The sequence below is a fragment of the Trichosurus vulpecula genome, chromosome 8, assembly GCF_011100635.1.
Source record: "Trichosurus vulpecula isolate mTriVul1 chromosome 8, mTriVul1.pri, whole genome shotgun sequence".
Lineage (NCBI taxonomy): Eukaryota > Metazoa > Chordata > Mammalia > Diprotodontia > Phalangeridae > Trichosurus > Trichosurus vulpecula.
The window spans coordinates 170,636,258-170,652,280 of NC_050580.1; the positions used below are offsets into that span (position 1 = coordinate 170,636,258).

Here is a 16,023-nt window from a genome sequence, read left to right on the forward strand (position 1 = left end):
ATTCTATGCACTAGTGGGTGGCTTGTTTAGTCCCTTATCACATGTTCACATGTGTTTACTTTTTTATGTCTCTCTTAACTCCCACCTTTGAAACTCAAAGTTTCTCATCAATTGGGGAATGGCTGAACAAGTTATGATATATGAAAGTAATGAAATACTCTTGTTCCATAAGAAATGACGAGCAAGCAGACTTCAGAAAAACCTGGAAAGACTTACATGAACTGATGCTGAGTGAAATGAACAGAACCAGGAGAACATTGGACACAGTAATAGCAACATTGTGCAATGATCAACTTTGACAGACTTAGCTCTTCTCAGCAATGCAAGGATCTAAGACAATTCCAAAAGACTCATGATGGAAAATGCTATCCACATTCACAGAAAGAACTATGGAGTTTGAATGCAGATCAAAGCATAGTATTTTCTCTTTTTTGTTTGTTTTTTCTTTCTCATGGTTTTTCCCTTTTGTTCTGATTCTTCTTTCACAATATGACTAATGTGGAAATATTCTAATATGATTATACATGTATAGCCTATATGAGACTGCATGCCATCTTGGGGAGTGGGAAAAGGAAGGAGGGGGGAAAATTTAGAACTCAAAATCTTATAAAAGTGAACATTGAAAACTAAAAATTAATTAATTTGAAAAAAGAAATTCAGTTTCTATATAGTTCTGGTCTTTTCATCAGGAATGCTCAGAAGTTCTCTATTTTATTTAAACTTCATTTTTTCCATGTAGCTTTATACTCAGTTTTGCTGAACAAGTTATTCTTGGCTATAAAAGCCTATATCCTTTGCCTTCTGGAGCTCTTGGCCCCTTTATAGTGGTGACCGCTAAATTGTGCATGATACTGATTGTGGCTCCCCAGTACTTGAATTATTTCTTTCTGGCTTCCAGAAGCATTTTTTCTTTGAACTAGAAGCTCTGAATTTTGGCTGGATTTATTATATTCCTGGGAGTTTTCATTTTGGGTTCTCTTTCAGGAAGTGACTGGTAACTTCTTTCTATTTCAACTTTGCCCTTTGGTGCTAAAAGATCTGAGCAGTTTTAAATTTTCTTAAAACATGGTATCTAGGTTCTTTTTCTTTTTTAATCATGGCACTCAGGAAAATCTAATGATTTTTTCCCTCTTCAATCTGTTTTCCAAGTCAGTTGTTTTTGCTATGAGATACCTTAAATTTTATTTAATTTATTTCAGTCTTTTGACTTTGTTTTAATATTTCTTGATATCTGATAGAGTCATTGGTTTCTTTGTGATCCATTCTAATTTTCAGGGAGTTTGTTGATTAGGCAAGATTTTGTACCACTTGTTCCAAACTGTTGTCTTTCTAATTCTTTCTAATTTTTTCCTCAAATGCTTGTATTTCATTTATAAAAACATTTTAGCTCTTGCTTCATATCTTCCAGAAATTCTAGTTTAGTCTGTGCCCGAGCCATTTTGATCTGAGGCTTTGCTTATAGGAATTTTGGAGTTAATCTCTTCTTCTGAGTTCATCTCAAGCATTCCTGTCATACCATAAACAGCTCTTTAAGGTGGGATTCTATCTTTGTTTGTTCATTCTTCCTGCCTATGTTACAGGTAGATTCTTCAGCACTTCTGGAGGGAAGGTCACCTACTCTAACTCATGCCTGACCAGAAATTATATGACAAGATTCCAATTCAATAAGATCTGAGTTTGAGAGGGAGCCTAGAGATAATTTATGTCAACCTCCTGACCCATAATATAATCCTCTCTACAATATATCTGTAAGATGGCTTGAACAGTTACAATGATGGTAAACTTCCTACCCCATGGGGCAGTCCATTCCATTTTGGAGAGTTCTAATTGTTTCAAAAAAAAAAGTTCTTCCTTATATTGAGCCAAACCCTGTTTTTATATTTCATACTGGTCCTGGCTTTGTCCTCTGGCACTAACTAGAATTATTATCATTATTATTATAAATAGCAGTAATAGTAGTAGTTTTGGCTAAGTATAGTAGCCAACATTTATATAACTTTAAATTTATAAAACACTTTATATATGTTATCTCCTTTGATCCTATTACAGTAATTAAGGTAGGACTTTTTTTTTTTTTTTTTTACTGTTTTCTCTTTTGGAGCACTTATTTAATCAGGAGCCCTTGATGAGTCTGGCCTTTGTTTCTTTGATTGAATTGGGAGTCTTTGATGACCTGCTTGCGCCTCAAGGCAAAGCCTAGTTTACATGATTTTGAGTCACATGTTTGTGACACCAAAAGCTTTTAGGTCACGTGGGTTTGAGTCGAATGTTGTGACACCCTTTGACCCTGAACAGGGCATATAAACTCAGAGGTTGGCATTTTTCCTTTGGGGTTCACTCATGGAAGGAGTGTTGAGACTGTGGGCAAGCTGCTGTAACTGCCCCTGGCTTTGCTAACCCAGACCCACTGGTTCTTCTTTGGTGACTATGAATTATGATTTGGTCTTTTTATATTGTCTCTGCTTGTAATTTGTTTGTATTTGCTCTGAAGTTCAGGTTGCTTGCTTTTCCTCCTGAACTAAGTGAATGTTATTCGTATGTTGGATTAAAGTGGGATTATCAACCCCTTAAAGTTACTTTCCTTAGTAAAGCAGATCAAAGAACCTGTGCTGGCAGCCCTTGTTGCTAGTCTTGTTGGATCTTACACCCTTACAGCAGCTGCTAGGCAAACTGTTGTTACAGATCCCCACAACACCTCTGTGAGGTAAGTGCTATAATTATTCCCATTTTACAGATGAGAAAACTGAGACTGAAAAAGCTAAGTGGCTTATCCAGTGTCACACAACTCAAGTATATAAGGCAGGATTTGAACTCTGGTTTTTCTAACTCCAAGTCCAGCATTATATCTATTATGCCACCTAGTTGCCCAATTAGAATAAATCTAATTACTCTTCCATGCCACAGATTTTCAAGTATTTTAAAATAGCAATCACCTCCCTTCTAAATATCCTCTTCCCCAAATTAAAAATATCTAGTCCCATCAACTTCTAAGCCCAATCACTACCCATTGTGTTCACTCTCTTCTGGACAAGCTCCACTTTGTCCCTCTTAAATATAATATCCAGAACTAAACACAGTACACAAGCACCCTAATGTTCCCCTCAGGATCATATGTATAAGACAGAAATACAAAAATCTCTAGGCATGATTAGCAGATAGGTCTGACAAAAGGGAGTTAGCTCTATCCATTATAAGCCAGGTTTAACTTCACAGGGTTAAAGTATCTATTACTTTTTTTTTTTACTAAATATCCTTGTTATCAATGGCCCTCAAAAGGGCTTAATTAAGAATATTCAGTGGACTAAATAGTCAGACTGAAGAACAGGACCTCAAGATAAAATATTTTTTATATGCAGTGCCTCCCCCTCCCCATATCACCATGATTTTTAAAAAAAAAAAAAAAGAGGGCCCCAAAAGCAATCATTCTATCTCAATCCCAAAACCTGCTGGTTTCTGAGACAGGCTGATTTGATTCAGTCCTAGGTTCCTCAGAACCAATTAGACTAATGGATGTCAACTGGACATATGAAGCCTAACTCAGACTCTTTTCTCTCTTACTCATTCTTTTCCATCCTGTATATCCAGTTTCCTTACTAAAAACTTTCAAACAGGATGAAAAGAGCTGAAGCACCTGGCCAACACTCTCCTCCCAGATCTGACCTGATGCAGGTGTGTGCTTCCAAAATACGTACACTAGGCCCTGGCATCCACATCAGGCAAAAAGACTCTATGGTAAGGTTTTATTTGAACCAGAGCCCCAAAGCATTAATTAAAATGAAGCACACCTGCTCTGAGCTGTGAAGCCAGAGATTGATGTGAACTAGTGAAATGCAGGCTTTTTGACCTCTTGTTGGATTTATATATTCTTTAAATAAGCATTTCCTCTTTGTAATGCAATGTTAAAGGAAGAAAAAAGTTTATTACACTGACTAACCTGCTGACATAAACATGCACACTGTTCGGTCCCCTTATTGGTCTTTACTCTACTCAAACACTGCTCAGTTGAGTGTTTAATTTAAGGTTATGGGTGAAACTAAGCAGGCACTGTTACAAGACCTGAAATTTTTTACTCCAAATTTAACTTGGTAATGAGGTGATAGGAAGGACTGCCAATGTAGTCAGCCCCATGCTTAATCCAAGAGCATCTTAATACACTTAATCAAAGATATGCTGCTCCTCTGGTGGTGGGGCAGGGGAGGAGGGAGGAGGTAATGGCTATGTTAGGACTGGTTTATAGGAAACAGAACCTGTTAAATGAAAAGTCTTCCCCAGTGATATAGTTCTTTTAGGCTAATCATAGCTTTTCAGCCAAAGCACTATATACTGGCCCTGGGATTCAAATGTGGATGAATTTGGACAGAGAGGCACAAGGGAGACTTGAGAGAAAGTGCTGTTTCTTAATAAGTTACCTTGGAGAGGCTCAGCCTGTTAGCTTTCAGTGTCACAAGCCCAGCACAACACACTAGGGCACTGGAACTGGAGAGGCCAGAACTTGGGGGGATGATTCCATCCAACAGGCAATTCATTCCAGTCGGGTTCCTGAGGTTGAAATGTTCCTAATAATAGGAGGATTTAAAAAAACAACAACAACAAAAAACAACATGAAATCCAAGGAGGCCCAGGGAGCACAATTTTAAAAGGCAATTTTCATACTATTTAGAAACACCGCTCAGTGTCGTCTGATCTATCAGAAATGACCCATGACATAACTGTCACGGTTCTTCATTCTTGGTATACTCAGGGTCAGATTACCTTTCGCTTTATTCAATCAAGGTTACTATGGCGAATAAAAAGAGACCATGGTTTTTAAAATGTTGGGGGGAAGAGGTTGTTTGTTTTTATTTTTTATATTATCATGGATTCTCAGGATTAGTAGGAACATCTTAGACCATGTAGTCCAACTCATACCTAAACAAGAATCCATTCTACAATCCCTAACATCCCTATCTCCTCTACCAACAAGTAATCAACCAGCCTCTGCTTAAAACCTCTAGGAGCAGCACAGTGGAGAGAGTTCTGACAAGGTCAGAAAGAGGAGGTTCAAATATCATCCCCAGCAATTATTAGTGTTACGAACGTGGGTAAGTTATAGAAACTGATACCTAGGCCTGCTGATTCACCTATAAGTGGAGACAATAATGCTTATGCTACCTATCTCAGAGGACTGGTGTAAGGCTTAAATGAAATCATATATCATTGTCATGCTTATGTCAAGAGGCAGTTCGTTCTGCTTATGGACAATTCAGTTAGAAACAGGGATTTTGAACCTGGGTCCCATGAAATGGTTTAAAAATAAATATTATAACTATTTCAAAATAATCCATTTCCTTTTTGACCATGTGCATTTTATTGATGCATTTAAAAACATTATGCTGAGAAGGGGTTCACAGGCCCACACTCCTTCACCAAGGTTGAATGACACAAAAAAGGTTAAGAATTCTTGGGTTAGGAAGTTTTTCATCCTATTGAGCTGAAATCTGCTTTTCTAAAACTTCTTCCTATTGATCCTACTTCTGCCCTTTGTGATTGCTCTTCAAATCATATGATAGTCCTCCAATCCCAAACAGCTATCAACCAATCTATAATGACATGGGAAATCATTAATAAGTCTGTTTGTCTCAGGTGCTGAGGCAACAAGTAATGCAAATTAAAAGGATAAAACCCTTTAGTACCAAAGAAAGTTACCCAGAACACAAACTGGTATTCCTAGAGGTCCAACCATCAGAAGTTCCTCATCAGAAAAGAACTCCAAGAATTATTAGTTCTATTCGACAAATGGAGAAATCAAGGCATGAGGAGAGATTAAGAGACTTTCCCAGGATCACACTGCAAGTAAACAACAGGGGTAGCACTTAGCCCTAGGTCTCTGATTCCTCATAAAGAACTTTCCCTCTCTAGTTAGAACCCTTGGCCAGCATTCTGTGACTGTGATTTAATGTAAGTCGGACATATGAGGAAATGCAGATTTTTTACTAGCATTTTAAAGATACAATTGAGCCATATGGTAGCTTTCAATGCAGCCCAATTGGCCAACAGTCACAAATAAAAATGCAAACTCTAAATTACGAGGGAAACACATAAGAGACAGAAAAGCCTCAAGGAAGAATATGCTTTCCCGTTCTATGGCCCAGGACATGAAGAACCACATAACCTCAGATCTAGGAAGACCCTCATCTAGTTCTACCTGCTCTTTTTACACATAGAGTAATTGAGGCCCAAGACAATGAACAATTAATGGTAGATCTAGGACTAGAACGTTAATCACACTATGCCATGTTACCTGGGCATGAGAAGTTCTAGGCTGGTTAGAACTATGGTCTAGACTAGAGAACTAGGACACTGGGGATTGAAAGCTACCTTTATACCAGGCTTAGAGAAGAAAATTCCTTATCCTCTGTGTGACTGAGAATTAAAATAATAATAATAAGTCTATCTATTCTTCAGGAATATCATGTCAATTTAACTTAATATACGCAGAAACAAAATGTCATACAAGTAGGAAACCCCACTGCATGACATATCATCACATGCAACATGCCAGGGAGAGATTTTGTAAACAAGCTAAAATAACAACTAGAGAAGTATGTCTTATTCTCTGCAAAGAACAGACCCTAAAATTTTTCCCTAAAATTAGCAGGCAAAGCTCACGTGGCCTATAAGTAAAAAGACTTAGTTACTCAGTTGGCTAGGTTTCTTTTTTTCAATTGAAATCATCTAAAAATTTCCTTTCCAGAAATACAAACAAATTATAAACTGAAACACTGCTGCTGCCAATACCCTTTCATGCAGAACATCAGACAGCTTGTTAAAAAAAAAAGCGGGGGGGGGGGGGGGGGGAGAAAAAACCCTTAGAGATTTACCCAGAAACCAATCCACAGGGTGTCTTAAATGTGAATCGGGCTGACAAACTTATCACGCAATGTTTAAATAAAAATGTACTACGGTTTCAGAGATGAAAATGGGTTTTGCCAAATTCTGCAACAGCTCTATTCCAGAAGGATAACATGTTCAATTTAATATAAACAGATTATCCTCTGGACCCTCCTAGCACTTAAATTTGAATGTTTCCTAACAGCCTCACATTGAGGCAGATTTTCTGCCAGGAGTTGTCTACAAACCTGCTTTGCACATGAGCCATCAAATGAGAGAGATTGTCTTTAAGAAATAAAGCTCACACGCACACACACACACACACACAGACACTTTCACCCCAAAATAGCCTGCTTCATTTAGGGTACTTTATCCAAAACGCAAAGAAAATCCTGCAGTTTGTTATAAGGAAGACCATATAGCACTTGCCAGACAAATACATTCCAAATACCGAAGTTTCCATTAATAACTAGATTGCTTAAAATGGGCAATGGAGAGATTTCATGCTGGCAAGAAATTCTTCACATGAGAAATTTCTTTGTACCTGAGAAACAGAAGTGAAAAGAAGAAAGCTATCTCAATTGAGGATGGTATAATGCAACAGAGATGGATCTGATGCATTTCTGTAATGGATTTGCCACTGAAGCTTCAGTCTGGATCTCTCGGCATGACGTTACATATGTTCTATGGAATGATAATAGCCCAGTCACTATGCTCTTAAAAACACTTTGCAGACTCACAAGAGCAATATCCATTGCTTACAACATCTCCCTCATAGTGCCAGATTCGAAACAATTATTGAAACCTAAACTAGTGCTCAGCAGGGAAGCTGCCTGTGTACCTCCTTGCCATTTGAATGCCTTGCTTCACCCAAGGAAATCATGATTTTCATTTTGTTTTCTTGTTCTCAAGACAAAAAACCAATGATATCCAACCTAGCTCTGTAATGTTTCTAAGAAAATATTTAGTATAATACAACTTCACTGCTTCTTTAAAAACTAGTGAGAGCCAATCTATATAGTCAAAAATGCTTCTATACAGAAGATGTATATAAGCACATTAAAACAGTATAAATGAAAGGCTCTGAACATAATCTTTTCAAATGAAAACATTAACAAAAATGAAAGCCAGAAGAAAGTATGGTTTGCCAGTTCGTCATGCCTCTATTATAACTATATGGACCTTTAACAATGATACATATAATCCAAGTAGTATGACAGAGTAGATAGACTCTATCTACTATCTGATAGAGGGTTGATCTTTAGAGCCAAGAAGACCTAAGTTCAAGTCCCTACTCTCACTCACATTAGTGAGTGATCATGGGAAAATCATTCAACTGCTCAATTCCTCAAGGAACTCTCTAAGATAGTAAGTAACCATGGGTAGCCCATCCATTTATGTGGAAGGAGATCCACAATGAGAGTTCCCTACTCCAATGAAACCATAGGTCTGGACCTGTAAATAAATAACTACAATCCAGGAAATCCCTAATTTATAAATAGCCCCTCCCTAAAAAAGGCCATAACTACCCTCAATGACCACCAAATTAGATGCTGAGGGTCTCCTTCCCCTCTACAACACCCCCAAAAAAGGCCAGTAGAAGCTAAAATTACTGGCACCACTGCCCAAGCCCTTTTCTACCAAAGCTGGAATATCTGTCCCCGTCCCTTCCATTATTGAGGCCTCAAATAAGATCTTTACAATATAAAGAGGCAAAAAATTAACCCAATGAAAGCTAAAATTCACCCCCTGTGACCAAAAGTATGAGGAATCTTAATAAAACATATAAAACACAATTTCTTTCTTCTTAATTGGTAGAAGGTTCCTTATTTAACGTCATTTACCTGGACTCCTTTAAGTCCACATAGGAAATAGTTGTGCCACTGAGGCTTGGTCTTATCAATGTGAATGTCATCAACGCTGGTACTGAAATCCCTGCAGAAACAAAAGATATATCAAAGTTTATTTTTTAGTCAGTCAGGTCAGTCCCTCGAAAAACAAATGGCTCACTGCTGCCACCTTCTGACAATACAGTAACATTTTAATCTTCTCTTTGACACATTTTCAAAACATTTTACAGGCTACACAGAAGCATCCCAACATCCCTAGCTATTCTTATTATTAAGAAATATAGTAAAGAGTAATCTGAACTACTTCCCACTGACTTCACTATTCCGTGACACTCTGTGAAAAGCCAATATATTCTACCAGCTTTCTGCTATTTCTGTCTGCAAAAGTTGGACCACACAATGTGGATGGGAAGATGGCTTTGCTAGGTTTTGCACAACCGAATTCATTCACTCCTGGCTGAAGAAGTAGCCAATCCCAAAACTGCCTCCACATACCCTGCCAATGATCCATATAGTTGATTTTACTATATATTCTGTTTAGAAAACACTATATCAAAAGGCAAAAATAATAGTAATAATTGTAGTATCAGAGGATTTATAGATACGGAAACTGAGAACCAGGGAGGGTAAATAACTTTCCCAGCATCACACAGTAAGTAAGCAAAAGAGGCTTGTACTCATAGCATCCTGATTGCAAGGTCAGCTTTCTAACCGCCATGCCATGATGCCTTTCATAACATAGATTTATTGAGTCATAATACACTGACCTACTTGGGAGAAACCTCTGTGTGTTTTTTAATAATAAAAGAGACACCAAAAATAGTAAAAATAAAATAAAATAAAATAAATTTAAATAGCAAAGAAATGTGGGAAATTGAGCTTGAAAATATGAAAAAGTTTGTTTTTTTTTTTTTTACAAATTTCAAACTTCTAAGCTTATATTAAAACACAGGATATTGACTTCACATAAAAAATGTAAAACTTCAGCAATTCTATCATTTAGCATCAGATATTATATAGAAATTACCAGCTTCCTCTTCTATTATTTGTTAGACTCTAAGCTCCTCTTGATAGCAGGGATTGTTTTAATTAATTTTGTCATTGTATCCCCAGTCCAGCATATAGTAGGTATTTAATATGTGCCTGCTGATTGATTTATCATTTTAGACCTTTAAGTCTTGACAATGTCTAGGTTTACAAATTGCATCACTTTGTACTATAGTTGATACAAATTGTAAGCATATATGTGTAATATCCAGCCAATACACAGTGGAAAAATCAAAAAATACAGAGAAAAGCTAATAAAGTATATCAATGAAAACACAGAATTCCCCCAAATCCCATGATTTTTGAAAGCTCTCAAAGTCTGATTTGATTTCATAATTGTACAACTGAAGACACCTGTCATTCATTACTGGTGATGTTTCATGATCCCATAAAATTCACATCTAGATTAGGTATACAAACTTTGTTACTTTAAGAGCTAGAGAATACATTTTGGGAAAGAAATATCTTGTGAAATACATTCTCTCCAAATGATCCCCTACACAAAAGAGATATTTTCCCAAATTTTCATTCATCCTTTCCATGGCATCCTCAGGCTAGCTTCACCTTTCCAGTTCCACCAAGACCACATGCCTCTCCATACACTTTAGCACTAAGTACAAGAGCAACTGTCTCTCCTCCTTGCCACCCAGCTTGAGCCAAGATCGAAGTTCAACCTAGAAGTACAGACTTTTTTTCACCCTCCAAACTAAGTACAACTTCCAAAGACCTCTGGTTCACAAAGAGTGAGGACTCAAGACTCCAGAACTTCAAGAGGATTCCTATTCACCCAATCTTCTATATGCACATGAAGAAGGTAATATATACACACACACACAAACATCATTCCCTATACCCCTCTCATTCCATTCTTAGGTCAGATCCTCATTCAGTTGAACAATTTGGAAATTCCACTATTCCATGGAGTCTTCACCCTACCTCCATGGTTTCTATTTTGCCATGGTTTAGATAAGTGGGTTTCTGTGCTATGTGGCTATGTATTTTCATTTTGGAACTAGTATTTGGTGCGAAAGAAGTCACATATGCATACAGTTTAACAAGGTAGTTAAAAAAATTGCCCAATGTCCTTGAGTGTTTTTTTTCTTCCACGCATTTAAAAAATGTTTTATTGATGCATTTTAAATCCCAAGTTTATCATTCATCTACATCCTGCCCCCTCTTAAAGTAAAAGCCTTCTCTTGTAACAAATATGTATAATCAAGCAAAGTAAATCAACACAATGGCCACATCTGAGAAGGCCTGCTTAATTCTATACCTCTGCTCCATATAACCTGTCCGATAAGAAGTGGGAAATAAATTTCTTCAACAGTCTTCTGAAGTCATGATTGGTCATTGTTCCAGTTAGAGTCAAGTCTTTCAGTGTTGTTTCCCCTCATGTCATTATTGCAGGCAGCACAGATTGTTCTCCTGGTTCTGCTCACTTCACTTTTCATCAGTTTATGTCAGTGCTTCAATGTTTCTCCAAATCTATGATATTCATCATTTCTTCTGGCACAATGCTAATCCCTTTACATTATACTATAATTTGTTCAACTATACCAATTGACAGGCATCTATTCTGTTTCTAGTTCTTTGCTGCAACAAAAATGGCTGCTGTGAATGTTCAGCATGTGTAGCTATTTTTTCTCTGTCCTTGACCTCTTTGGCGGTATCTGACTAAGAGGAATATTTTGGGGTCAAAGGGTATATATTATTTAGCGACTTCTTCAGTACAAATCCAAATTGTTTCTTAGGCTAGCTGAACCACTTCACAGCTCTACCAGGAATGCATGGGTCTTTCCTCCTATTGCTTCTTTGCCAATATTGATGTGAGGTGGAACCCCATAGTTCTTTGTTTGCATTTCTATTAGGAATTCTAATTCATATATGAATGGCTTTTTCACAAATATTATCATATGATTGCTGCATTTCTTCATTTGAGAAAAAGCCATTCATATCCTTTGACCACTTCCATACTGGGAATGATTCTTATTCATGTAGATTTGTATCAATTTTGTTATAATATCTTGGATATTAGGCCTTTATCAAAATTTGTCATGAAGGGTGTTTTCTGAATTGTTTCCTCTCTCATTTTAATTACATTTATTTTGTTTATTCAGAAGCTTTTCAATTTTATGTAACTGAAATTGTCCATTTTATCTTTTATTATCAACTATATTCTTTGTTTAGGTAAGAATTCTCTCCTTAGGGGCAGCTAGGTGGCACAGTGAGTAGAGCACAAGCCCTGCAACCAGGAGGCATTTGACATACTTACTAGCTATGTGACCTTGGACAGATCATTTAACCCCAACTGACCTGCCTTCCCCCCTCCAAAAAAAAAAAAGCAAAAAAAAAAAAAAGAATTCTCTCCTTAGCCGTATATGTAAAAGTTATCTTCCTTTCTCCTTTTTTATTTTTTTACAATTTGACCTTTTATGTTTATCATATCCATTTGTCACATACAGAAAAAATATTGTTCTAAATGTAATTTCTACCATGTTGCTTTATTTTCCCAGGAGTTTTTGTCAAATAGGGAGTCTTTACCCCAGTAACTGGTATCTCTGGATTTACCTAACAGTATGCTACTATGTTCAATCGCTTTTAGGTCTTGTTCAACTAATCTGTTCTAGTGATCAACTTCTTTATTTTTTAACAACCACCAAATAGTTCAAATGATTGTTTCTTTATGAAATAGTTTGAGATCTGACACTACTAAATTCCTTTTATTCCTACCATTTTCATCATTTTCCTTGAAATGTTTGACATTCTATTCCTCCAGATGAATTTTGTTATTGTTTTGTCTAGTTCTATTAAATAACTCATTGGTAGTCTGAGATGGCACTAAATCCATAAATGAATTTTGGTAGTATCATCATTTTTATCATATAACAGAGTCTAATCATAAAAAGTAATATTTCTCCAATCAGTTGTCTTTTACTTTTTTTGGAGAGGGGAAAGTGTTTTGTACTTGTTTTCATAGAAGTCCTAAGTGTATCTAGTTAGATGGATATCCAGATATCTTTAAAATTCTACTCACTTTGAATTGAATTTCTTTTTTCCATCTCTTCCTACTAGTTTAATAATCATGAGGTAAAAATAGAAAAGCTTGCTTTACTTGATTTATTAGAAAGGCCATTACTATTTGTAGATCATGTATAATATTAATTCTTGGCTGTCAACATATTTACAATACTAAGGAAGGGTACATTTATTCCTATGCTTTCTAGTGTTTTTAACATAAATTAGTGTTATATTTATATGAAAAAAATTCCCTGCATCTGTTAATTATAATCACATTATTTTTAATGTTTTATATTAATATAATCTATTCTGTTCATAGTGTTCTAATGCTGAATCAACCCTGCAATTCTGTTCTAAATCTAACTTGGTCAGAATGAAAAATAAATCTGAATATATTGCTACAGGCTATCTATTAACATTTTATTCAATTTTTTTTTGCCCTGGCACACATAAAAAATATCAGTCTATAATTTTCTTTCCATGCTTTATCTCTTCTCAGTTTAGGTATTAAGAGTATATTTGGTAAGATATCTACTCTATTTTTGAAAATGATTTATGTAGTGCTAGATTTAATTGTTTTTTTGAATGTTTGATAGAATTCACTTGTAAATCCATCTAGGTCTACAGTTTTTTTTTCTTCAAGAATTCACTTATGGCTTTTCTGATTTCTTTTTCTGAGAATGAATTGTTTAAATTCTCTATTTGCTATTGTGTTAATCTGGATAATTTACATTTTTCACCTAACACTGCCTACCCACAGCCTTCTACTCTGGCCTGGAGTTGAATTCCACATAATAGCAGTAGCCTCCAATACCAGCTTTCAAAGTTTCCTCCTGGTCATGTCCTGATGAAGCCCTCTAATCCTTTACTGATTTAAGATCCATAAATCCAACCAGCCCCAGAAGTTGAGGTAGAAGAAATTTGATGGCTATGGAAGAAGAAGTGGTATGACAATGCAGCACTAGGTTACACTAATACAACACAGGAAGGAAAAGGCTTATTGAAGGAGATTTGAACCAAATGTATAAAATAAGGCCAGCTGCAGCACTCTCTTGGAGTGCTGCCTCAGCAGTGTCCTAACTGGATTCTTCCTCAACCACTTAGTGTGTTGGAGCCTATAACTTCAACCACAATCCTGGGATCAAGAAAGAAAAAAGTTGGCCACTGTAGAGGAAAGTGAAGCCCAGAAGTGTGGGGCATGTTACAACACTAACTCACTGTAGGAGTAAATAGTACTATTTACAGGAAGGGTCGGTCCAGTTAAAAGTTGAGAACAAGAGAAGCTGCAGGGGCCTCTTGGAGTCTGCCTGTGGCACTGTCCCAGCAAGTCACAAATCTTACACAACCTCAGTGGTCTAAAGGGAATAAACAGCAGTGGATGGAAAAAGGGTACAAAAAGGGTTGGGCCCCTTTTGCTAAAGGACTGCCAATAAGAAAGAAACCTGACTATAATAAGGGCACTCTAGAAAAACCAGCAGAGAGACTGAGAAATACCAACAAATAAAAAAAAATGAGCCAACAATATAGATAACAAGACAGCACAAAGAATAGGTACTTTGCACTGAAGGAAACCTAGTCAAGAACCTTCACCAAATGGAAAAGTCTTACAAAAAAAAATTCTACAAAGAAATGAAAATACAGCAACTGCAAGAACTTCCAGAATGGTTCCAAAATGCAATAAAATAGTTTTTTAAAAGATAAAATAAAATAAATTATTTTCCTGGGAAAATTTTTGAAAGATTGGTGGGGAGACACAGCCAAGATGGTAGAGTAGCAAGAAGCAATGCAGTGAGCTCCCCTCCACAAAACAGCTTTGAAAGAATTAGAACTCTGCTCAGTATAATCATCAATCATGATTCTAGAAGACAAATGGTAATACAAGCTACCCAACTATTGTCAAAGAGATCAAGGACATGAAATTTTTATTGGACATAGCCAACGTGGAAATGTGTTTGGATTGACTATACATATTTGTATTGGGTTTTGTTTTTCTTGTTTTTCCAATTGGCAGGGAAGGAGGTGCAATGGGAGGGTAAGAAGGCAGATTTTGGCTGCTTAAAACAAATAGAAAATTATTTAATTAAAAAATAAAATACAAAATTCCTATCAATTGTATAAACAATCTATAATGACAGAGAAATGATCCAAAACAGTAGACTTGCTGAAAAAGAGACTGAAAGAACTGGAATGAAAAAAAGTGCAGAGGCAGAAGAAAAATTAACTAAATGAAATAAAACAACAAGAAGTTTGTAAGAATATGTAAGAGTTCTATGAGTAATGATGATACATTGTAATAATATTCAAACTGAAGCTACTATACAAAGAGTTCATGTAAAGGTTATGAGTCTTCCTCTCCAAAAAATGAAAAAATAAAATAAAATCCTGAATATTAAACTACAAGAAATTGGGTGAGAAAATTATCCAGAAGTTAATGGAAGTAGACAAAATAGAGCTTGAAAGAATCAAAAGACCTTTAACTCAGCCATACTGCTACTAAGGCACACCCTAAAGAGATAAAATAAAAAGGAAAAGGTCCTAAAGGTACAAAAATATTTACAGCAGCTTTTCTTCAAGATGGCAAACAATTAGAAATTGAGGGGATCACCATCATATGAGGAATGGCTGAACAAACTGTAATGTTATTATTAATAATGTAATAATTATTAATGTAATGTAGTATTATTGTGCTATAGGGAATGATGAAGGGGATTGTTTCAGAAAAATTTAGGAAGGTCTATGTGAATTGATGCAAAATGAAGTAAGCAGAACCAGGAGAACAATGTACACAATAATGGCAACATTGTAAAGATAATCGGTTTTGAAAGATTTAGTATCTAATCAACACAATGACCTATCACAATTCCAAAGGTCTCATGATGAAATACGCTCTCCATCTCCAAATAGAGAACTGATGGACTCAGAGTAAAAAATGAAGCATATTTTCTTCTATTCCTTACTTTCATTTTCTTTTTTTTTTTTTTGGAACAATAGCAATGCAGAAACTTGTTTTGTATGATTATATGAGTTTTATTTTTCTAGCCTTTTCACTGGATGGGTGGGAGAAGGAAGAGAGAGAGAGAATTTGGACCTGAAAATAAAGTTAAATCAAAAGAATATAGAGAAATCCAAAATTTAATTACCAAGAATCATCATGGCCAAACTCCAAAACTATATTACCAAAAAAAAAAAAAAGAAAATATGGTAGGCAGCCAAGATTAAAAAAAAAAAGAAATTAGAC

At 36.0% G+C, this 16,023-nt stretch overlaps 1 protein-coding gene across 2 annotated transcripts in view; it reads right to left on the minus strand.

Moving 5' to 3' along the window:
- Positions 1–16,023, minus strand: part of GALK2 (galactokinase 2) — a 178,308-nt gene that overhangs the window by 95,839 nt on the left and 66,446 nt on the right. For both annotated transcript variants that reach the window (XM_036734406.1, XM_036734405.1), the window contains exons 4-5: positions 8,715–8,805; positions 4,410–4,556 (exon numbers count right to left, since the gene is read on the minus strand). In XM_036734406.1, the coding sequence (XP_036590301.1) occupies positions 4,410–4,556; positions 8,715–8,805 (238 nt within the window). The remainder of the gene's footprint in view (positions 1–4,409; positions 4,557–8,714; positions 8,806–16,023) is intronic.